Here is a 25,203-nt window from a genome sequence, read left to right on the forward strand (position 1 = left end):
TGATGAACTTTCTGGTTGCTACACAAAAACCTCTTGCTTTTGGTCTCAGAAACACACACATATACACTCATGTGTGCACAGCTTCACAAACACATTTGTCTGTGGAGACATTCTGCAGCAGGAGAGTATCAGGCTTCACCATTTTTGCAGATAGGTCAGCTGGGAATATCGGCTTCCTAAGAGTATCTCGGCTGCTTACTTTAAAGCTGTGATTAATAAGAACGGACAAGTTCAACAAAGTGTCAGTGATAAATATAAGCACTCCTCGTTTCTGGCCTCAGCAGAGCTGTAGCTGAATAGGGCAAAGCTTTCATCAAAGTGGGAAAAAATCCAAGCTAACTTAATTAAGCTTCAGTGAGGCTTTACCTTGATTTGCTTCAAAGAAAACATTCATTTATAGATGTGTTCCTTGTTTTTAGAACTTCATTAGAGGTCTTACAAAGAAACAACTTTCTACCACTTCATATCCACCGCCCCCTTTGTTGGTCAGGAGGTTTTCCCACTGAACAAGGCTACTTGGTGACTGAGGTGAGGGGCATTTTTGAGCTCTTTTTGGGGCTAGATCCCAGATCTCCTTGTCTTGCCCTTTTTCCACATCCCTGGTTCCCCTGTTCATGGGCTAGGCCCTCTGCTTCCTGTTTGGCATGCACATGCTTGCGAGAGTCACTTTGGTCCGTTCTTCTTGCCTTTTTACCTGTTCTTTAGTTCCTGAAATTGATTTTCTGTCCTTACCCATAGCAAAAATGGCATCTTCAAAGTCACCGGTCTTCTCCCAGGCATCAGTCCTGGACCTCACATCCAGTGCGAGAAGTCTGATGTTCCTGGTATCCCTTTGGTCTTTTCTGTTGGCTTCTCCATTTTGTGTTCTGTTACATATAATATTTATGAAAAGTGTATTGATTACTTTTGAAACTTTTACCTGACAGGAAAACCAAAGGGAGGAGGATGTATACTGACTCCATTAGAGGTACAGCCCATTATGGTGGGGAAGGCATGGTGGCAGAGGTGGCTTGGGTCATGGCAGCAGTAGCTTGTAGTAGAATTCACCCAGTGGCTACAAACAGGAGGCAGAGAGTTCTGAAACTAGACTCAGATTCAGCACCCCATTCTTCAGCACACCCACCCCCAACGATCCATTTTTACTAGCTCGGTCACATATCCCAAGGTACCACATTCTCAACACAGCACCACAAGCTGGAGACTAGTCTTCAAATTAGGGAGCCTGCAGGGACATCTTAGACCCCAAATGTAAACATGAGCATTTCAGCACTCCAGTGAACACCATTGCTCAGTGACTGCTTATTTTAAATCATTTCTTTTTTGGATGAACTTATATTTCTTTAGAAGTGACTTGTAAGTAGAATCTGCTTGTTTGTTTCCTGGCCCAAATAATAACAAAGAAATACTAATTACAGCACTGCTTAGCCAATGACTCAGGCTTATTTTTAGTTAGCTCTTACATCTTGAATTAACCAGTTTCTCTTAATATGTGTGTATTGCCACAAGGCCATGGTGTTATCTCATTTTTTACATGTCTTGTTTCCTCAGTGGTTGGCCTTTCTCCTTTGGCAACTACATGACATCTCCTTGACTTTACCTACTCTCGCTATATATCTCTTCCAGCCTGGCTATATTCTGCCCTGTCACAGGCCAAAGCAGCTTCTTTATTAACCAGTGGTAATAAAACACATTTACAACATACAGAGGGGACTCTCACATCATCTCCCCTTTTCTGTCTAAATAAAAAAGAACTTTATTTTACTTTAACATAGTAATTACATATAACAACGGGTATCAAACAAGAATTACATTTACAATATTTAGTCCATTTACATATAACAAATTAAGGAAGTACTCTATCATCTATCCTATCTTTGTGAGTCTAAAGTTTTATACCTAATTTATCTTTTATCATAACTAAAGACAACTATAATTATAGCTATCTAGTCTTCAGCTCCATCAAAGACCCCAGAAGGATATAATATTACCTAAGTAAACAAGAAATGCATTGTAAGCAACTTCAAAAACTCTAGAATTAACAGAGACATCCTACTGCCCGGGCAGTCATCCAAAGTTCTTCTGTACTGTTGGGGCTTCTGTCTTCAGCCTACAGGCCCATAGCCTCTGGCAGACTTTGTCCTGCAGATTCTTTCATGAATCAGGAAACCTGTCAGATTGTCTCATTTTGGCAAGTTCAGCAGTCATTTTTCTATGGGCCCTGAATGTTTAGTTTATACAGCATACCATCAAGCAGTCCAGACAAGAGCAGTTTCTTGCCCAAATGGCTAGCCTTGTCACATTGAAGGCAAATTTCATAACATGTTTCTTCAATACCCATCAGCCTCTCTGAAGTAATTGGTGCTTCCAGAAACAGACATGTCTCACTGTTAAGAAACGTCTAAGTTCTTAAAACGTTTTAAATGCCATATTTTATAGGTCTTTGATGTGTTGAAGATTATCTAACTGAAATATATCTTTGTATATCTAGAAAACCTAACTAACATGACTACAAGTTTGACTATTATAAATAACTATCTGTAATTTTTAACTATACATTATATTTTTAAATGAGCTGTATAAATATAATACCTTAAACAAGAGTAGAAATATACATATAACAAAATTAACCTTAAATTTGTATCAATAGACCAAGATCCATAACTTTGCAAAGTATTCGTCTCTATATCATATCCCTCCCCTGCTCTCTCTCTCTATATATATACATATACATATACACATATATATGTATATATAATATATATTATGTGATATATATTATATATAATTATAATTATATATATATATATGTAAAAATTGATTGTGACCATTGGGAAGTTGGGAATAGTTTTCTCCAGATTGCTTCCTACTCTTTGTTGGGTGAAGTATTTTTAGGGTTCACAGAGACTTTTCAGGGGGGTCTTGTTCTATCAAACCATATTAGCCTAGTAGGAGTCCACAGGTTCTCATCTTCTGTGGAAACAAAAGCAGAACCTCTTTTCCAAAGTAACATATCCTTAGACCTAAATTTTGAAGTCAAAACACCTTTAAAATATATATTGGTTTAGCTTAGCAGCCCCCAGAGTCAAATGTCTCTCTGCAATCGAAACAGTCAAAGAAAACACAATAATATGCATAATCCAGACTCTCTGTGTATATTCCGTCTTTACGTGGTTTATTTTTTACTTCTTTGATCTATGACTGTTTGTACTCTTATATTAGTCATACTGTCTCTCTAAAGACTTTGTTTTATTTTTAGAACTGTTTCTTTTTATCACTGTCTGTACTCTTTCTTCTCTCTCCAAGCCTGTGTACATTTAAAAACACACTGTGACTCATTCAGAGGTTTGTTTTTGTCTTAATCTGTCTTTATTATGTATCTGTAATCATTTTCTGACCAGGAGCATCTTTTTTTTTTTTTACACCTTTGCATCTTACCTTCTCTCCATGCATTCTGTTGCTATGTGGCTCCATCATTCTACATGTATTTATTGAAAGCCCACTGAGTGCCAGATTCTCATGTGAGTACAGGAAATTTAGGCATAGAAAAGAAATGACTTACTTTTTATTAAGATAACAATATGCTGGGCAGTGATGACTCCTGCCTTTAATTCCTGCACTCAGGAGGCAGAGGCAGTGGATATATGAGTTTGAGGCCAGCCTGGTCTACAAAGCAAGTTCTAGGACTGCCAGGACTACACAGAGAAATCTTGTCTTGAAAAAAAAAAAACTAAAAAAAGATAATTATAGATCTGGACATACAGTACTTGCAGTCTCAGTACTCTGGAAGCTAAGGCAGGAGGATAGTGGATTCCAGGCCATCCTGGCCTACAAAAAGACATCCTGTGTCAAAACTTATTACAGATTATAATAAGAATGCCAAGAAGGAAGATAAGAGGATGACTTGAGAAGAAATAACTATTTTATTCTATACCCAAGGAGAAGATGGCATTTAAGTGGAAACCTCTTAGGTAAAACTGGAAAACAGAGAAAGGCCAAGTTTTTCCCTGCAAAGAGAGCACCAAGCATGGGGGCTCTGGGTCTGAGGTACTGTGCAATTGGGAACCAGAGGGTAGGACCTCAGGGAGCCATGCAGGGAGACTGGGGACAATAACCAGCTCAGGCAGACCTTTGCAGGACAGTCACAGCTCCTATGCCTAAGTGACATTTGAAAGACATGCTAATGTGAGGCTCACGTGTACAATGGTATGAGGTCGCCCAGTCCTTCAGATGCGCACCATGATGCGACTAATGAGGTGAACTCTGGGGACTTGAAGAGCTTTTCTCCCTTTACACATTCTCTGGGCAGCTCAGTCCCACCCCAGCCCCACCCCCACCCCCACCCCAATACGATTTCTATTAACAGGACCTTTGGTCACTCAAGTTTAACCAAGTGTAAAAATCTCAAACTCATCCTTACTCTTTCCTTGGTCATCATGTCTCCCCATCAGTTTACCTGCCAGTTACCACAACTTCTTCCTCCGCATCCGCATCCATCCTGCTCGCCGTACGCTCGGGCTCTCATGATTTCTCTCCTGGATCAGCCTTAGGGCTCCCGAGTGCTCTCCCATCAACCCGAGAAGCCATTCTGTGTACTGGTAATATATTGACTCTAAAATATAGTTATATTAATCTGGTGATCAGTAACCTTTTTTGGTTCCCCAATGCCAAGTATTTACCAAATTGGAACTCACTGGCCAGGCCCTGAGCCCTTTCCATAATCCAGCTCCAGTCTGTCACTCCTCCCTTTTCCACGCCACCCAGAGTAAACTCTCCACTAGCTTCTGTGCTACCCTGTGCTTCATCTTGTTGCCTTGAACTAAATCACTGTGCTGCAGTAATGAGCTGATTCATGGATGGAACGCCAGTGAAATAGCAAATAGATACAACTTTGGTTTATTTGGCTTTCTATTTTCCATCCACACAGAACATGATCTCTATTTTCTAATATATATTATATTAGATATGGAGTAGACACAAATTTAAGAAATCTAACTACTTAAGTGAAAACTCATTCTTTCCAGTTTCAAAGTCTAACGTCGATACACCTTGCGATATTTTCTCCATCCACACCTGTCTCAAGTCTTCACAGTCACTGCATCAGAAACAATGAAAACTGTTCTTTAGGTTCTGTAAAATTACCGTGCCATTCTGTTTTAACAGCATAAAAATAGCAGTTTTCTCTAACCTACGTGGGTAGAGGTTTGTAGTCAGTCATTCCATTATGAATAACTTAGATAATGTTACAATTCCGTGTATTTTTGGGCCACGTTCCAGTGTTTTCATAAGTACAGGATAGCACAGCACCACACACTGACATAAATGAAGTATGATCATACCCACTGGCATTCTGGGTGTATCCAGGATATTTGACCTAAGCACGGAGATAATGCACACAAACTTCACTCCCTTGGAGATCACTTCACGGGGGAAACACTTTCGAGAGAAAGGGAATTTGGATATTTCTTATGGGATATATTTCTGCTCCTCTCAAATGTGAAGAAGGGCTGTCTGCCGACCTTTGCCTCAGGGGTCTTCTGCAGTCTGACTGAAGGCTCACTCACCGTCTGGCCAGTCTCCGGGGATGCAGTGCTTCTCAGGTTCCAACCAGTTGAATTAGTGTTGTCCCTCAGGCACCCCATCCTTTCCCAGCTTAGGTTTGTTCGCCTCCCATCTGCCTGGCAGGATGGTCGCTTTTTCTTTGCTGTGTTCGCTTTATCTAGGTCAGGTCAAACCGCACCCACACAGAAAGCCTCTTCTATCTGTCCAGCTTGTGCCGGCCCTGCTTCTCCAGACTCCACCGCACCCTCGCTTCACAATGAATCACACACCACTGGGTAACATTTTTTTCTGCTGTTGTATAAATCTTGTGATTTTACTTTTCATACAGCTATTTGGCAAACATAAAAATGGATGTTTTAAGTGCCCCAGGGCAAGAAGCAAGCCTTGTGTTGCTTAACATGTCCCTTAGATATTATCTTCTTCCTTAGAATTCCAGAAACTGTATCTTCAGCAATACCAAGCTTCTAGTTAGTAGACTCATTAATTAAAGAGAAACCAAGAAGGTATCTTTAAGAAAATTCTTGCCCAGATAGCATCAATTATCAAAGAAACCTAAAAGAATGATTGCCACATTGTATGCTGTCAATATTGAAACCTTCCTGATTGCCCAGAGCTTCATTGAACTTTAACATTACCATCCCAGGGAGCACAGTCCCATGTGAATTTATGTAATAAAATGCACTGAGTGACACAAAGCTCTCATTTCACCAGCCCTTTGTACCATTAAAGATAGATCATCTACTCTTAGCAGCAAGACCGACTTGGATTACCAGCCCCTTTGGGGTACTAGTCATCTCAAATGAGGCGTTCCCCAGGAAATGACATTCTGCTCTGTGCCCACTCACTCATTAAAGGCAATAGGAAGAGAAGATGTGTTGAGCACAGGACCTTAACTGAGTTTTGAATGCTACCATCTGGGAATCTGATGTAACCAGCATGCAAATGACGTTTCCTGTTTACAAGCTGAGATATGAGAGTCACACAGCAGCTTGGGTGCTAGTGAAGGGCGGTTACTAGTGACTAGGGAGATACTGAGGCGGCGCTTCTCCTGGGCATTCTTGGAGGACTAAAAGGAGGAAGTGCTGGAAACACCCATGGCCTGCTTCAGTCCCTTCCCACAGTCTCCTCCTCACGCTTCCCTTCCATTAAGCTCACTTCCTTTCACAGCCCATGAATCCCGTGCCTGTTCCCACATTGCCCATTGCATCCTCTCAGCCACCAGATAATCTCGTGCCTGGCTCCATCATCCTTCTCTCTGAAATTGTCTTACAACTCACTCAGAGCTTCCTGGAAACATCCTGACTAGGTATGTCAAGGTGATTAACATCCATAAATAAAATCGGGGGGGGGGCGTTGGAGGGGGCTCCTGCCTTTAATCCCAGCCCTGGGGGCAGAAGCAGGTAGATCTCTAAGTTTGAGGCCAGCCCAGTTGACAGAGTGAGTTCCAGGACAGCCAAGACTTCACAAAGAAACCCTGTCTTGAAAAACAAAACAAAACAAAACAAAAATCTATAAATAAATATTTATAAATAAATAAACTATTTCCTATTTCTATATCACATAAAACATAGGCATAAATGAAAGTAACCCAATGCATGCAGAGGTACATAAGACTTGAGCCCAGTTGTTTATTTACTCTTTCTTGACAGCTTTAGCATTCACTTAAAGGCATTTGGAAAAGGTCATCTGTGGGAAAGCTGGAAAAGTAAACTATGAGATGAGAAAAGTAGAGAAAAAAAACTTGGTTTTTTATTAATTCAGTTAAATTAGTCATGTGACACACATGACAATTTTTCATCAAGCAGGCACTGTGCTAGTGTATATTATTGACAGGGTTAGTGAGATGTGTTAACCAAGAATGAATGTAACAAAAGACCAAGGAGAAACTGATAAGGAGCAAAGTTCCAATCCAAGCCTGTGGTCACAGATGAGGTATCGAAAGGGGCCTGTCTGAACGCCCATGTGGCTGTAAATACCACCGTTAGAGCATGAAGATGAAAGCGTGAGAAGTTACAGGGGCTTAACCGGGTGGTGGTGGCACATGCCTTTAATCCCAGCACTCTGAAGGCAGAGACATTTGGATCTCTGTGAGTTCGAGGCCAGCCTGGTCCACAGAGCGAGTTCCAGGACAGGCTCCAAAGCTACAGAGAAAACCCGGTCTCAAAAAACCAGAAAAGAAAAAAAAAAGGTACAGGGGCTTTAATAAAACAAAGATGCCTTAAACACACTGAGACGTAGGCAACTAGTGTTGTCTCTGGAGGGTGCCAGATCATTACATATTCATTGTTAGAACCAAAGTGGGGGTGTCTATTCATGGAGGCTTTCAAGAAAGGGTTTATAAATAGGAGTATTTGAAAAATACTATCAAATAGCCTTAACATTTATAGCTACTTTTGGTTTTGCTTCCATTAAAGAAAAAAAAAGAGACTTTCTAAAGGACAAAGGATGTGATGAAAGAAACTCCATTGCTTGAGACATTAAAAAAGAGATGGCCCAAAGCCCCAGAAGATATTCGCATGGGATCCATTCTTCCTAGGGGAAGGAAAAGGGGCCAAGCTAATAATCTTATGTGGTTTGCATCTCTAGCTTGGCAAAGGTCTTGAACATGAAGATTTACATTTGCTGGCCTTCTCCCTAATTCCTGTGTTTAAGCATTCTGGGTTAACTTTTAGTAGAGCTGGCCACACAGGGGTTGCATGTTTACTTGGCTGCTCCTCTTTGTCCATGTACTGTAGCTTGCCAGGTTTTTGCACTCATCTGGGAGGTCTGTGTACCTTGGTTATGGAGGCTTTCCTTCACGATTCTGCTTTTGCTACTGCCAGAGCCTCAAGGGTTTCACAATGGTGTCAAGTTTCTTGGCTTGGGAACACCATACTTGAGGTTGTAGAAGTTTGGATCATATATTGTACAATCTTGAGGTTTTGACTCCTCAGGAAGCCCAACAATATCCAGAGATCTGGAAGGCAAAAGGCTTTTTGGTAGCTTTCTTGGAGTGGTGGAGGTCTCACTTGAAGCTCTGTTCATCTCAGGCCCAAAGTTTTGTCTCAGATATTTAAACCGCAGCCTCTAACTACACGGCACAAGTCAATCTGTCCTTTTGGACAAGCAGAGGAAGACAGGTTTGTTTCAGTTTGGCCATTGACCATATTGCTGCTCAAGGTTACATTCTTCACCATGAGTAATTGATTGATTACTGCAAAGACCCTGCCGTAGAGATTTTATTATAAATAAATGTGATTTATAAACTTTAATTCAAGTTAGGTATGCAGAATTTTGCATGCTTACTATAGGAAAGGCTCCATGCTAGATATATCGTTTTTGAGCACCAGTGGTCTTTATGTTCTTAATATTCTACCTTGACAAAAAGAAGTCCTTGTTGGATTTGTGATAGAAGAGATCTCCATAGGTCTGTTGGCTTTATTAAATAAGTTAACCAAAGTGGCTTCTTGATACAGTTTAGAGCACAAATGATGTTTTTGTTATAAAACAAAAACAAAACAAATAAACAAAAACACCAACTAGCCGGGCGGTAGTGGCACACGCCTTTAATCCCAGCAGAGGCAGGCAGAGCTCTGTGAGTTCGAGGCCAAACAGGCCTACAAAGCTACAGAGAAACCCTGTCTCCGGGGGAAAAAAAAAACCTATAGTAAAGTAGAGACTCATCCAGATCTACATGCAGGCTTTAGCTTTAAACACTTAGGAGTAATAGATATTTGCATCTGAAATATTTTTGTTTTTTTTTTTTTTGGGGGGGGGGGTTGCTGGGATTAAAGGCTTGCACCACCACTGCCCTGCAACTGAAATCTTATTATTAATCTTATTGGTCAGACCAATGTGGTGATTTTGGAATATTTTGTAAAAATGGAGTTGGTATTGCAATCAACTGAAGTCCTAATTTAAATAACTTATTTGTTTTCTTGTGCCGATCAATCTTTTTCTCCCAGAAAATCAAGCCTGTTTTGTTGTTGTTGTTGTTATTTTGTTTTGTTTTATATGCATTTGTAAAACTCACATGATATAAACATTATGTGACAGAAGTTGTTTGGTATCAAGAGAGAGAATATCATCTCCGAGAAACATGTCGTCTGGGAATAGGAAAAAGAATCACACAAACTAATTTTATTTATATCGTGGCTTCTTCACCGTTGGCTAAATCTGTGACAGTTTTATATTAAAAAGTAACAATATTTGTTTATGCTTGAATGTATACTATAGTAAATGCAGATTTTACTCAGCGTATCTTGTTTGTAAAGACTACTGAGTTCATAATACACTTAATGGCCAGTTATAAAGAAACACTGATGTTTCATGTTTAGACGGTTCAGCTGCCACTTGCTGTCAAAATTCCCTGTCAGAATTTTCATTTTACCCTCAAATCTTACAAAATACAATTTGGGGAGGTCAAAAATAGCCAAATACAATTTTATTTGATTCAAACTAGCACATGTTAGCAACAGGCACAGGCTCTAGGAAGTCATATTTAAACCGCAGCCTCTGACCACTCGACACAAGTCAATCTGTCCTTTTGGACAAGCTGAGAAAGACAAGTTTGTTTCAGTTTGGATATTATATAATAAAATTATAATGAGTGAGCTATGGAGACAATTGTCTGTTTGCTGCAGTTATTTCATGGTTACATTCTCATTTTCAAGGACTAATAAAATAGAAATATTGAGATGTTTTGTTTTGTTGAGGTGATATGTCTTATGTAGACTCTAATTAATTTAGTGGCATCTGCATGCTATACAGAAAGCTACTGTGCACGTTGGATCTTTTGGTCAGTGAACTGTGATTTTTTTGTTTGTTTGTTTGTTTGGATTTTACTTTGCAGTCTATGGAAATGCTCATGAGACAGGCTCCTGCAGAGTTTTGGTCCCTATATCATCAGTGCTATGCGTGTACACTGTCAGTTGTTTAAACATTACTGAATCCGCTGTGGGTTGGCAAGAAGCATCTGGAAGCCAGACTTTTCCTGTGGACACATGCCAAATCCTATATTGTATTTCCTCACTGCACTGGACTATATTGAGATAATTTTTCTTCTTGACTTTCTTTTTTTTTTAATCCAGAAATTGTTTTCCAAAGCTAAGTAAAGGATCACATGATAAAACCATTTTTAACAAAGCTACCTGGATTCTGTAACCACTGGCTGGTAACTGCTCTTGTGCAGGCAGAGCGGGAGGAACTAAGTCCTACGAGCAGACAGCGTTTAGAGAGGCAGCGTCAGTCTTCTCGGCGGGCTAAGTTGCTCAGCAGAGCTCATGTTGTTATTTATGTATCGTCTTTAGTTTGATGACTCACTCTAAGCAAGGACGATAAACTTTGAATGGTCCTCTAAAGATGGTAGTGGACAGGCCATTAAAGTTACATATTTGATTACATTATTTAATTAGATGGAAATAAAGTCCAGAATTGTACTTTAATATAGGGTACATAATTATAGCATAACATTTTATCAAACAGAAGTGCCAAGATAAGTTTGTTAAAAGTCATACTTTCATTAAAAAGTAGTCTCTAAAAGTTACAGTCTGAGGGTAGGGAAGCAAGAGCACTTTCTCATATTGGAGCACAGGGGAAGGGTTGGTTGTGCAATTCAGACAGTGTTCAGCCCTTGGTCCCTAAAGCAGCAGGGATTTGTCCTTGCAGGCTGGGAAGTTGAAGTTTACTTCAATTTCCTACCCTGAAATGCTGTGTATGACCTTGAAAAAAATCAGCTACAGCTTGCCTGTCATGTACATTAAAAATGCCTTGGCTCTTTTACATAAAACATTTTGTTTATGTTGGCTTTATTTCTGGAATCCAAGGACGAGAAACTTCCAAATGAGAGTTCAGCCTGTCCCTTTAGGGAGCCAAAACCTGAACTTGGTTTTATTTTTTAAGCTCGGACTTTTATTCTATGTGCTTGGAAGAATATCAGATACTGTTTTGCAGGAGCCCTCCATCAGATGAGCTTTGTGTGCCTGAATTCCCCCTCTCTCCAGTTCTTCCTTTCTTCTTTGGGGGAGCCCCATTCTACAGAAACACTGTGGTTCTGGAGTGTCTTCTCTTTCCTGGCCATCATAAAATGCTTCATAACAAATTTATCTCCATGCCAAGAAAATGCCTTTTACCTTAGAATTGGAAACTCCTTAGTTGTGATTCGGAATATCTGTGCACAGCCCCTCCTAAGTCCGTGTAGATCTTTATTTTGAGAATTCTATCCTTTGTGTTCTGTAAAGTGCTTTAATTTGCTGCATTTTTTTATGTCTGTCTTCGTCAACTCTAGTGAAGAGCTATAGTTATCATCTTCAGGATTGATCAGGCTCTCTGGACTCCTGGCTAGGATGGAAGCTGCTCTCGCCTCTGCCTGCTTCAGGGCTTGGCCTTCCTCTGTCTTCCATCATATTCAGTCTCTGGGAGGGAGGTGATGGACGCGATTTTTCCATTTGCAAGCTGCTTTCCAAGGGAAAGAAAAATGTAAGGGGCAAATGCCACACTTTCCATTCTATGTGGCCATTACAAAATTGACTCTTCTGTTTTTTAGAAGAGGACACTACTTTCAGGGAGGCATGGGATGGCAACTTTCACATTCTAAGATTCTCCCAAATCTAGTGAAACAGAGTCTTTATGTATGGGTTTGATACCTGTTGAAGCCTTTAGAGCCACCGCCCTAGGTGAACAGCAATGTAGGCAACAAGCATGAAGCCTCAGACTAGAAGTTATACACTGCAGTGAAAGCATACAGCAGCAATGGAAAAGTATAAGGAAGCTGTTATTTGCTTTACAGATAGATATTAAATATTCACTCTTGTATGCCTGATCCTTCCTATCCCCTGAACTGCGGCCTTCCGGCAGCTATCATAGTTGGACATAGCCAGCTAAGCCCGAAGAACTGAGGGACTAAGAGTGCCTCTTTGGCTCTAATTAGGATGGTTGATTTTTCTGATACCAGAAACTTGGGGCCTTCAACTGGGAGGGACTGATACAAAATATATATAGGGGTAAGAGTGATTTAATGAGTAAAGCACTTGACATTGAGGATCAAACTTTGGGTCCCAAGAACCCATGTAAGGTCACGTGGGGTATCATGTGCTCCTTTCTGCATAGGAGGTGGAGACAGGAGGATTCCTGGAAGACTGCATGGTTTACACAGCAGCAACAAGATATTCTATTTCAAACAAGGTAGAAGGTGAAAACCAAGACACAAAGTTGTCCATGACCTCCATGCACTAACACCTGTTTACATGTACTAACACACACACACACGCACACACACACACAGAGAGACAGAGACAGAGAGACACAGAGAGAGAGACAGAGAGAGAGAACTTCATAAAGAGAAATAAGGTAATAAAATAGTTATGCTATCACATCTTCCTTTTTCAGATAGCAGCTACAGGTGAGGTAACACTGAAGATGAGTAGAGCTGAAGGATTTGGGAAATAAATAGGGACTAGGGACACCGCTCAACTCTGCCCAGTCTAGTTATGGAGGAGAAACAGACAAAGGTAGTTGTCATCATACACCTATGGTAACCAGTGGGGAGAGCTGAGCCGTCAACTGGATACCTTTGATGAACTTTAGATGTCAGGTTCCAAAACTATAGACACAGAATAGACACAAATGAATAGTACTAAAGCCCACGAGCATTTTAAATTTCCATTTGAATTTTAATTATAAACAAACTCAGTGAGGGAGAAAAGTCAGGGGATGAAAATATATCGTTTTTTTTTTGTGCTGGAATGTGTTTAATGAATGCAGCTTTTGAGAGACCTATAATATACCTGAAATTAACAGATTATGATCTGTATAATAAAAACTATGTTCTCTGATTCCTAATATTAGCAAGCAGTACAGAAGCTCAAGAGGAATGTCTAGCTAGCCAAATCCATTTAACTTTGTTTCAACAAGCATTCTTTTTCACCCCACCCCCTGTGCCGGTCTGTGGTGAAGCTCTCGGGGAGGTCATGCCTGAAGGAAACAAACGTTTGCAGCGGGCAGGCCACTAATGTAGATCTCTGTGCGTCTGGGAACACACAGGAAACAGCGGCTAGTTGCCTGCTGGCTGACGGGACAGCTTCCTGGTTGTGAGACTGATTGAGCCATGTCTTCAAGATCAGTAGGACTTGTATTTGGTTCTGGCCCAGGGGAAACTACATTGCAAGAGGACTTGGAAATGAAGCCGCTGAACTGCCTGTTGAAGAACGAGAGAGGTGCTAGAAGTATGCAGAGTCTTGTAGTAAAGTTTGAATGTTTGTAGAGATTAGGAGTTTGTAGTGTCTGAAAGTGGGTTAACTGAGATAGATAGACTTCAAGAGGGTTGCTGTGCTTGCTGGGGAGTGAGCTTGGGAGGAAAGTAGAGGTACGCTGCTGTGACCGCCCCCTCCCCCCTCAGAGCTGTCCTGAAGAGGACACCTGGTGCCCACTGCAGTGGATTCTGTAAATTCCAGGTCGCCTGAGACTTGGAAGCAGATGAGAAGACACTACTGTGCAGGTGTCCCACAGTCCTCTGCCACCTAGAAGATGAAACCCTGATTATTTGGGCTTAGTAAGATTCACAGAAATGATAGACAGTGAAGCACTTTAGTAGAGCTGGTGACCAGGACTCTCATGGGGAAACCGAGTCTACAACTGTGCCCATTGGTATTAATTTATTGATTTTGTGACTTTGTTGTTCCCTTGGAGGGAAAGATACAGGTCTGCTCTCAGTTGATTGATGCCATGGGTCAAATCTAATCAGGCAAATATTATAGGATGTTCCTTTTGCTCCAAAGTCTAGTTGCAAAAATGTAAGAAAGGAAAGACTTGGCTTTGTAGGAAAAGAAAAAAAATCACAAAGAGATTTTACTTACCAGCTCAGTATGAGTCAACAGTATAATACAATTCAGTCCAGAGATTGCGTGCTTGGGAAACATAAAATAATGGTTAGTGTTCTAGGCAAGCAAGATAATTTTTTTTCTTATGGTGGATGAATATTGTTTGGGTATTTAACTAAGCCCACTCCGGAAAATACACGGCAGCATTCTTAAATGTAAAAGTCAAGAGTGTGTTAAAGGGTCCCTCAGGAGGTGTAAGAATGGTTGAGACTTCCAGGAGCTTTCATTTGGGAAAGCTATGCTGCTCAATGTCTGTATCAGACACTAAAACTGAGACTTTTCAATGTTTTTTTTTTTCTCTTCTGTTTTTGTTTTTCAAGACAGGGTTTCTCTATGCACCCTTGGCTGTTGTGAACCTCGATCTGTAGACCAAACTGGCCTCATACTCACAGAGATCCACCTGCCTCTGCCTCCCAAGAGCTGGAATTAAAGGTGTGCACCACCACTGCCCAGCTAAGAATGTTTATTTTTAAATGAACTTTAAAATCACAATGATAAACTTATTGCATATGCATAACTTATTTATAGAGAAAACACGCTGGGGTTTTCCTCTCACAGTTAGTGAGAAGAGGAATATACATGTTCTGGCATTGCTCCGGCTCCTGAAGGTCTCTCTAACGGAAGGTGATGTCACCCAGAGAAGGGAAGGGAGGCCTGGGATGGCTCTTCAGGTCATTCTGCATATTCCTGTCACTGACCCCAGACTCCACAGGCAGCAGTGGAAGCGTGGGTGCAGGTGGGTCTAAAGACATCAGGGAATCTTCCACACTTTTTCACACGGAAGCTCCGAAGTCTGTCTTGCCCTTGAACAGATATTTTCCCCTTGTGTGAGTCTGTGTCAGCAGACATTTGTCATTTGGAAAGTGCTGGTTCACTACATTATTCAGAATCCAAATATGGACACAGTTGTCCAAGTGTGTTTGTTACTACTGCCTCAGCAGGGACGGCTCTCAGTGCTGCAGCCTATCAGTGGCTTACAGTGCTGGCTGCAAGTTTCTAAAACTGTAGTGTTTGCATGAAAGTTTCATCTCTATCACTGAAAGTAAATACTGTCCTTTATTTCTCCAAAAACACCACATTCACTTTCTTTCTATGACAGTGGCTACCCGATTCTCAAGTTTTGGTAACTGTAGATTGTCAGTCATTCAAGTAAGAATGGTGCCCATGATGCAGAAGCAGCAGCCGTGTGGTGTGAGCCCTGTATTAGTAAGTCTACTTTTTAATGGAAATTACTGTAGGCACTTGAAGAGCAAATGAGATAGTCACATTATAGTTAAATAATCTAATCACTAACTTAATTATGATTAGGTAGTATTTTTGCTTCATGAAGTTTGAAAACCTACATCAACAATTTATTTACTAAAAAGGGATATAAAATAATTTATAAATAACATACACATTTAGGAAAAGAAATGTATAGGGATAATGAAATACATATGCATTTGAGATATTCTTTTTTAATGTGCATTGGTATTTTTTTCCTGATGTATGTTTGTGTGAAGGTGTTGGATTCCTTATTACTGAAGTTACACAGAATTGTGAGCTGCCCATGTGGGTTCTGGGAATTAAACCTGGGTCGTCTAGGAGAGAAATCGGTGCTTTTAACCACTGAGCCATCTCTCCAGCCCCAAGATATTCTTAGTGAAAGGATTTTTTTTTCAAAGAGGAAACCTTACTAAATAATCATGGCATACAAGATATCAATAATGGTTATGTTTAAATCAGTATAATTTTAAAATTTACCTTTTCTTCTCAATTATTGCTATTTTTCTATTTTCTAGCCATGTGTAGATAATGTTTTTTATAATTAGGATAATAAGAAAAAGTTAATTTACATTAAAAAGAAACTTTATGTCAGAAAGCAGAGCCAAAAAGAACTTTTTATAAAAGAAATCATTTATTTCAACTTTGTTTGGTTAAGAAAATTTTTAGCATTGAATTTTTAACAAATTTATAAGGCAGCAAAGGATCTTCTCTTCCACCAGGATCCATGTTCATAAAACTCAGACCCAGAATGCGAGGAGCTGCGTCAGCGACACAGTTGTTCCCAGTAGGAAGAAAGGATCTGGTCTGTTAAAACTTGTTTGATTGGTTGGTTTGAGACTGTAGCTCAGGCTGGCCTAGAGCTCACTGTAGCCCAGGTTGGGTACAGACTCACAACCATCTTCCTGCTTTGGTCCTCTTGAATCCTGATTACAGGCATGAGCCATCTTGCCCGGTTCAGAACTTCCATCTTTAAGCAGCTTCTTTCCTCGCCTGCCTTATTTGCCTGTAGCTAGTACAGTGGTTCTGAAGCAGAGAGGTACCTCAGCAGCCGGAGACGCCATGGTTAGAGCATCCATGGTCCATTTGCATGAAAGATGGCAGGGAGTGCAGGCTGTGTGTCCTTCATTCAGACATTCAGCATCCCCACTGCCCCTTAGTGACGTGAGGAAACTGAACAAATATCTAGGGTTTCTTTCCCTTCAGTTTTTTCCCAATTCCATCTGATGTGTTCTTTGCTTGAGCTTGAGTTTTTCCTCACCATTCCAAGTATAATGTAAAATATACAATGTCTGAGTTTTTAAAAAAGCATTATTTTCAAAATTTTGTTTAAATATTATTTTCAATATAATACAGATTTATTATACTTTAGTGGCATTTCCCTTTTCATTTGTGGTACAATGTTGACACTTTCATCTTAAACCGTTTAAGACTAGAATATCCAAGTCAATGGCTTTTAACCTAATTTGATTGTACAACTGAGCAACTATTGCTTGTTTTGTGCCTTAAAATTTCATGTTGGCCTTATTGGTTGCTAAATTCAGAAATTGTTGAGAAAGAATAGCTCACTGCTAAGGTAATGAACTTGGTCTTGGTCTCCCTTCTTTTTCCGCTGAGAAGTCTAGCTATCACGTGGTTCTCCCCAAGTCCTTAGATTGCTCTAGGCTAGGTTCACTGTCCCTGCTGCGAAGGACTGTACACGGGTAACTGACCAGAAGTAGTGTATGGTTGCATGAGTGAGCAGAGGTGCAGCGACAGGGCACTTTCCCCAGTTTCCTGGAGAGCACACGTGACCCCGCCACTTCTGCCATCATCCGCTGCTGCTCATTTTGGAGTTTAAGGCTAAAGGCCAGGCGCATGCTTGTATCTTTATAAAAACACGTATTGTTTTAAAGTTTTGCTTTATCTCTTAATAAAAATTGTTAGTTTTATTCTTTTATTAGTTTTTGTTTGACTTATTTATTGAGAATTTCATATGCATACTATGTTTATATCATTTCATCCATCCTCCTCTGTCCAACTTCTCCTGTGTCCCCCTGCTCCTCAAATTCACAGCCTCTTATTTAATTACTATTGAAACACACACATCCCAAACACACACACAAATTTATAAATACAACCTGCTAAGGTCATTAGGGTTGCTCATTTGTATATATTTAGGGCTGACTGCTTGAGACTGGGTCAACTATGGGGAGCCTCGTCCCTGGAGAAGACTGGCTCTCCTTTCATCACTTGCCTGGCTCTCTTGATCTTCAAATAGAGCCCTATGAGATTCTCCCATCCATTGTGGCAATAACATAACATGTAATGTTATTACCTTAGTGTATGTTTGCCCACTAAATAGAAACATCTTTTTGAAGTATCATATTTACATAACCAAATGTGTTGGATTTGTAAGCCTTCCTGGGCGCACTCTCCCTTGTTGTTAAATTTGTCTATCTCGACTGTATGTTTCCTTTTGACTCTCTTTTACAACATTTCCTCCAGCCTCAGAGCTTCCCACAGACTTGGAGAGAGAATACAGGGTAAGGAGTCAAGTGTATAACCCCTCCCCAGTAGAGTTCCCATCTTCTACATTGTTTTGTATTTTCAGTCCCCACATGCTACACATCTGTCTACTCAGAGACGGACACTCTGCTTACAGTGCCCTACAGCCTGAGCCCTTGATGAGATGTGCAGGTGAGCACATGGCTCCAGTGTGGAGGTGAAGTTCTTTCAGGTGTTGTGTATAGAAGGACTGAGTCATCTTGACCATTTCCAAGTACGCGTGTTTCCTTACTAATGTAAATATTAAGGAAAGAAGCTTGCTGACGTGGAAACAAGCCTGCTTTCAGTTATGGCTTGAATTAAAAACTGTATCAAATCTGGATCCTGTGTTGATGTTGAGGGTGTGAAAAGCTTGAGCTGAAGACAGCACTAGGAAAACAGGAACAAGGACCAGCAAAACTGTGTGAGTTTGCCATTACAAACTGTTATTTTATTTCCAGAGCTACACTAAAGAAAGATGGTTTCAGTGTGTGGTGGTGTCTAGCCAGCCCACCTGTGTAAAAGTATTTCCCATGTCCTTAAACAGCAGATACTAATAATTCACCATACAGTGAAGGGTGTGTGTATGTCTCTCTGTGTGTGTGTGTGTGTGTATTTATCTAGAGCCTTGTACTTGAAATTACTAAACAATAACCCCATCAAGTTGAAATTTAAATGAAAATCAAAGAAGAGACACTATGGCTTCCTAGCTTGTGCCTCAACTTTAACTCTCTCTGTGTATGTCCCAACTGGATGTCACCTGAGAAGGTTATTCAGGCTCCACAAATCTCATCATTTGCATTCATAAAATAACGAGGATACAAGTACTTAGTATTGCCTCATAGAATTAGTGTAGTATTTAGTTACATAATAGATTTAAACATGGATAGAATGGCTGTTTAAGCAATCAATATTAGCTCTTCTTGAGAAAAACACACGATTACATCAAGTGAAGCCTGGGCAAGTAGTGATCTCAACTGAAACTCTATTTCAGAGAATAATTTTTTCTTTTAAAATACTTTATAAGAGTTTTATACTCTACCAGTTGAGCTTGAGCTTGCAATACATTGTAATTCATTAACCAAGAGCACTGTCCATGAGAAACCTAACCATTGTGTGAGTCAAATAAGTTTTATGTGCTGCCCGCCTTCCTTTCCCTGGAAGAGACAGTAAAGTCAGTGCTTGGCTACTGAACACACTCGGTGCTAACCAAGTGTCTGTAGCCTTTCTCAAGCATGGTGTGTTAAGAATTTTTTATATTATTTATCCTAACAGTAGGAACACTAGTAAGCTAGAAGCAGCAGTACTACAAATACCACACAGCTGCACAGATCTGTGGTCCTTATTAGGGTATTAATCCATTTGCTAGAAAACTGGGTCAGTTCTCAAATTAAATAGACTAGTGTAAAGGAGAGGGGAGTCTCAGCTTTTTCATGGGAAGCATTTCTAAACATGGATTTTCCTAAAGAGATTTGGGAAGACTTGACTCTGTTCTTCCTCAGCCCAGGACGGAGGTCAAGCAACCATTGAAAGAGAAGTGCCTGCAGCTAGGCTTCAGAACTGTGTGAGTCTGAAGGCTTCTAGAAGTTTCCTCTTTCTGACAGGGTTTCGAGTAACCTTTTCTGACTACCAGACATTTCTAGAACACACTGATTAGCAGGTGCTGACTGCATTTGATTATCCTTGGCACTTAGCTTCTTTATTTTCATCTCGTCTGATCAGAAAGCAACCTCCGGACGATTCTTCTAACACCGTGTGATTGGAATAATAACTTGGTGTGTTGGGGAGTTTTGGGCTGCAGCTGAGAGGCATGTAAATACAAGCTGCTTATTTGCAAGAAGCTTCCAGATTTGCAATATGATTGCTATGGAAACCACATAATGAAAACCTTATAACCATCTGTGTGGTTTGATGGATTTTACTGCATAGCTGAGCTGTTTTTGTTTACTGTTATTAAAATGTTGAATGGAATATATTAACCCACAAACATTGACTATTTGAGGTATTAATTAGTATTATAATGGCATTGTGCCTCAGCATGAAAATAAAATATGTTTAATAATAAATCTAAGTAAAATAACATGTGAACATATGTATTTCTAATATGGAATGAAGGTAATTATTGCCTGGAATTTTGGTTATTCTTCGGCAGCTTTTAGTGGTGTGGGGAGGTTTTCTCTGTTAATAAATGAACAATGAACGTTAGAACTTCCCTGATTTGGACCCATTTGTTCACAGGATTTAGTCAGCGCCTTTCTTTGTGCCAGGCTCTAGTCAATATTCATTGTGAATATGCTTCTGTAGAATTAAAATCACTCAAAATTTGAGCTTGTCTTTTATGTGGAAGCTATTGGTATTGTTAGGCGAAGACGAATGAATTGTTGAATCTTACTTAGAAAGCTTGACGGATGGCTTGCACAAGGCTTTCACCTAAAATGTCAGTACAACTTTGAAATGCAGGCAGGCAGTGTCGCGGAAGCACCTCATGCTCCACAGCACTGCCTACAAGGGTGACCCCACAGAGACTTTTCTGTAAATATTGGCACTCAAATATTTTAATGTCATTATTCTAATGATTTAATAATGCATTGTGTAGAGGCCAAGTTTTCCCACATCAGTACAACTCTTAGCATATACTATGGACACATTTTAATAAACAAAAGATAAATTTGTTGTAATAAAATTCTTCAAATTTTATTACTAACTTTGCCAAGAACATTTTCCATTTAATTCTTACAGTTATTTTTATGGTATGTTGATTCTAGCGTTGGATGATGAGTCTAAATCCCAGTTTCTTCTTTAAAGCCAAAAGCAGTGCTTCCTACCTAGCTGTGGCTCTGTCTAACTAAGGACAAGCGCCCTTACCATCTCTGCCCCTTGTGACCAGGCTGGAGAGAGTGGATATGAAAGAAAGAGGAAGGCCAGGCAAGCTCTGACTTTCACCTTTAAAAATAAATGTACCATCTGTGGAAAGAGGAGGTGGAATTAAGTGTGAATTTCTGCCTTTAGAGTTTATGTGAGAACACCCTATAAACAACCCGCTTGTGATAAGTAGTCCTTGAGCCTTAGCCAAAGTGAGATGACGGTTGTTAACAGAAGTGTCCCGTATTAAATTACCGAGGTTAACTCACAGTGAGCATGAAGACAAACAGTTCCAGCTGCTCCTTATTTTGGAGCTTTTATTATTTTGTCTGAGTTGAATTATATAAACTCAAACCACTTATATTTGACTTCTAAGCCCAGTAACTCTGCAGCTTGCTTTAAATCCTGGTGTTGATTAATCACTAGTTAAAACGTACAGGAGACTTCCCTAGTACTTTACAGCTGCCCTTTTGTCGGTGTTCACCCTACCCCGGCAGCACAGATGATCTGGGCTAGCCTCGCAGTGACGGCACATCCAAAGTCCGCGAGTCTCTAAACCTGAGCCTTAAAATATTTAGGCAGGCAGACACAAAGCTTATCGGTTCTGGTTACGCCACCTCTCCCAACACCTCCTTCCCGTTTCCTCTGCCCCTTCAGTTCAGGACTTCCTTCCTCTTTATCTAGACTCTCCACGCCCCCCATCCAGGCTGTCGAAGACAATGGGATCTAATAATCATTTTTAAAGCAATTTCAGTCCTGCCCTGTTGTTGGAAACCTAGGGCTCTCACTGCCCACCAGACTGGGCAGAAGACTCTAGCAAGATGTTCATGGACCCTAAACTGGCCCCCATTTCTCACATTCTCTCCTATCTTGCTCTTCCCCAAGAATACCATGTTTCTTTGTCCTGTAAATGTGACTGTGCCATGTTCTCTAAGGTGAGGCCATCTCTGGGTCTGGAAAGAGCTTTGCATCTGTCCTTAAAATTCTTTGTGTTCTGTGGGGGTCTCGCGTGGGTTCCTGGGTTGAGTGGACTTTCCCCTGCAGCACTCCAGTGCTTGGTGTCCTCCCATTAGGGACGTCCCTTGTTAGCTCCTCTTCCTCCGGTTCATCTCTGTCCCCAGCAGGCTGTCAGCTCTTATTACCTTTGCCTTCTTGGCAAATGTTCTCTCTCACACACTCAATGAAAAATTTTAACTGGTTAACTGATTTTATATGTATATTACATATACATCGTGGATTATTCTTGAGTTAGGATATTTTTTAATTGAGTTTTTCTTTGGTATGCCATTTGTTTGTATAGTCTACATTAAATATTTTTCAGTTTTTTATGAGTCCTTAAGAGAAAGTAATACTGTAATACACATATTTTTTAGTAGAAAAGAATGACATAGTTTGATTCTGTTCTAAAAAAATTTTTTAAAAGTCTTATTTAATTTTATGTTATTTTGTTCCATATTCTGGAAGGGAATGTGCTTGGACTGTATAGGAGGAAAAAATCTGAGCAAAGTACTAACTACAGGGAGGATAAAAAAACATGGTTGATGACCACAAACTCAAGTTTGAATCGCGTGCTTTGGAAGTTTGCCACCTTCTGCATCTCGGTGTACTTGTCTGTACAGTGGTGACTTATAACCCTTTGTCTGTAAAGCCTTACCTCCCGGGGTATGTGGCACATAGTAGATCCACAGTCTAATTTGGGGGAATTGCTTGTAGTGTTAGGACCCATCTTGTGGGAAGATTAAGTGAGGAAACCAATGAACATGTCTGACAATTGATGACTTGCAGGTTATCTGTATTTTATATCACACATTTCCCCTGTGCTGTCCTGATGTTTTCGGGACTGTGGTTTTACTGTAGTGTTACTGCTACTCAGTTTAACACAGCATATTTGTATAATGCTGGCTGTTACTTTACTAGATTTAAGGGCTGGGCTGGATTTAAAGTTGCTCCAGATAAGTTTCTCTAAGCATTTAAAACAAATATGCAGCACCTTAGTGCATATCTTACATTGCATCAGGTCAGCTTACGCCTTGGTGAGGTTGCTGTTTGGTTATTAACAAAGGAATGTGGATCTTGAGTGTCTTGTGCTTTTAAAGGTAATATTTCAGTGCCGTAGACTTTGTCTGGCTCTTTGATGGGGTGGCTGCTGTAACGGAACTCGGAGTATGTTAGTGTGCCACTGATGGTGTTCATTTGCAGAGGAGGAAGAGGACACTGCTTCACTGAAGATGGACGAACACGGGAAGGGGAGTCAGGACAGTGTAACCCACACCTCAGGTAGGCCTGGCACAGCTTATTTTTGTTTCGTTCTGGCCATTCTCTAACTCTGAAGATGTTTGCACAGCTCCCCGGAGAAGTTGACTTGTTTGGTCTGTATGCCTTCTGCCTGAGAAGCTGCTTAGTCCCATTTAGGATGCATGAAAACCACTTGAGAAGGATTTATAAAGTAAGCCAATTTATACAAGGTATTCCTTCCTGAATTACTTTGTAATGACTCAATTAGCTTTCATTTCTGCACAAAGGAGATTTAGTTGCATAAATTAGCTTATCATCATTGAGGAAGTGTCACTGCTAAAGGACAGTTTATAGATACAACATGCAGTTGCTGTCAAACCTATAAGAATGTAATATAGACATCTGTGTATACTTTGTGCTTGAGCAGAACAGACTTCTGCCATTCAGAGACTAACAGGGGACAACAAGTTGCCCAGGGGACTGGCAATGTAGACATCTCTGAAAAGGTCAACTTGACACAGGCTCTGACAATCGACCCACAGCTCTGTCTTCTTTGATAAAAATCAGATAAACTTAAGACCGCTAATTGATCCGCAGCCTGTTTAAATGTTGGCCATGCATATCTTCATTGCATATGATTAACACACAAAGCAAATGAATTGGGTAAGAAATGCCAGAGTCCAGTGACAGCAGCTTAAAAATTAGAAAAGGACACTGCTTGCCTGGAAGACTGGGATGGATGGTCTGCCTTTCCACCTGGCACGTGGCCCCAAGTACTAATTATGACCGAGACTGGAAAATAACTGCGTACATGATGTACAAAGTCACATGATGCAGACAACTTTTCTTGCTTGTTGTTATTTCCAAGGAGCACAAGATACACTATCTGTAGTGCAAGCATGAGGTTGGTTTTGATAAACCAGCAATTATTTTACAGTGAGGGAAGAGATGTCTGCCTTCTTATCAGGACTTTACACCTCTTTATAGCCACACGTCAGCGGGGGCGAGGTCTGCCCTGTCACCCCGGGTCCTGTAAAGAGCTGAAGCTCAGGTCACCTTCCTCTCGCTGGTCTGTCCATCCATCACTCTTTTGAGCTGTCAGAAGCAGGGTGGACAAGCAGTGTGTGTTCAGGAAGTAGCTTTCCCAAGGCCTTCCTACTGTGACATATGGAAAGGAAGTGGAGGCCTGATTCTGGACCTGGACAGGAAGGCAGGAGCAGGTTGCCGCAGAAGGCTTGGGTTTGTTTTTTTTTCAGAAAGGAAACAAGGACGGAGTCATTAGATGTTAGCACTCCTGCCCTGTAAAACAGCTGTGAAACCTGGCAGCAACGAAGCCCAGGGCACTCTGCTTGCTGGTAAACTCAGCATCACAAAGCTTCCACCAAAAGCATGTGGGTTTCTTTTTAAAACCACCTATGCATGTGTAGAAGGTCGGCACGCCTGGTAGATAGACCTTCCACAATGCAAGTGGCCATGCTTCAGATGTTTGCAGGTTTTCTGAAAGGAATCCAGTGAGCAGATGTGCTTTTCGTGCCATAGCCAGAAGGCACTACAATCCTTCTTATCTCTCGTGCCCTGGCGTGCTTTCAAGCCGCAGTTCAATCCTCTGCACAGTGGTGACCTTTGCTCATGCCTGTGCTGTCAGTGACTAGATGCTTGCCACACAAGGCGCTGAGCTGACAAGGGTGTTGCTATCTTGCTGAGCATCACATGACGTGAACTTCTAACCTTACTCAAGAATGTTATGTATTTTTTACATTGACTAATTTTACAAAAAAAAGATCATGTTCTAATGTAAAATATAAAAGTAAATCTGAGTTCATCTTTTGTCCTATAAGTTACTTCACTTTTATCAATCTTGCACAGATCATATACGTATATAGGGATACAGATGATCCTGCTT

General features: G+C 40.6%; 1 protein-coding gene across 1 annotated transcript in view; it reads left to right on the forward strand.

Annotated features, from left to right (window-relative positions):
* Skap2 (src kinase associated phosphoprotein 2) overlaps positions 1-25,203 on the forward strand; it is a 160,314-nt gene that overhangs the window by 115,544 nt on the left and 19,567 nt on the right. Inside the window, exon 10 of the mRNA XM_038320137.1 lies at positions 23,265-23,342. Within this exon, the coding sequence (XP_038176065.1) occupies positions 23,265-23,342 (78 nt within the window). The remainder of the gene's footprint in view (positions 1-23,264; positions 23,343-25,203) is intronic.

This window comes from Arvicola amphibius, chromosome 2 (assembly GCF_903992535.2).
Source record: "Arvicola amphibius chromosome 2, mArvAmp1.2, whole genome shotgun sequence".
In the NCBI taxonomy this organism is placed as follows: Eukaryota; Metazoa; Chordata; class Mammalia; order Rodentia; family Cricetidae; genus Arvicola; species Arvicola amphibius.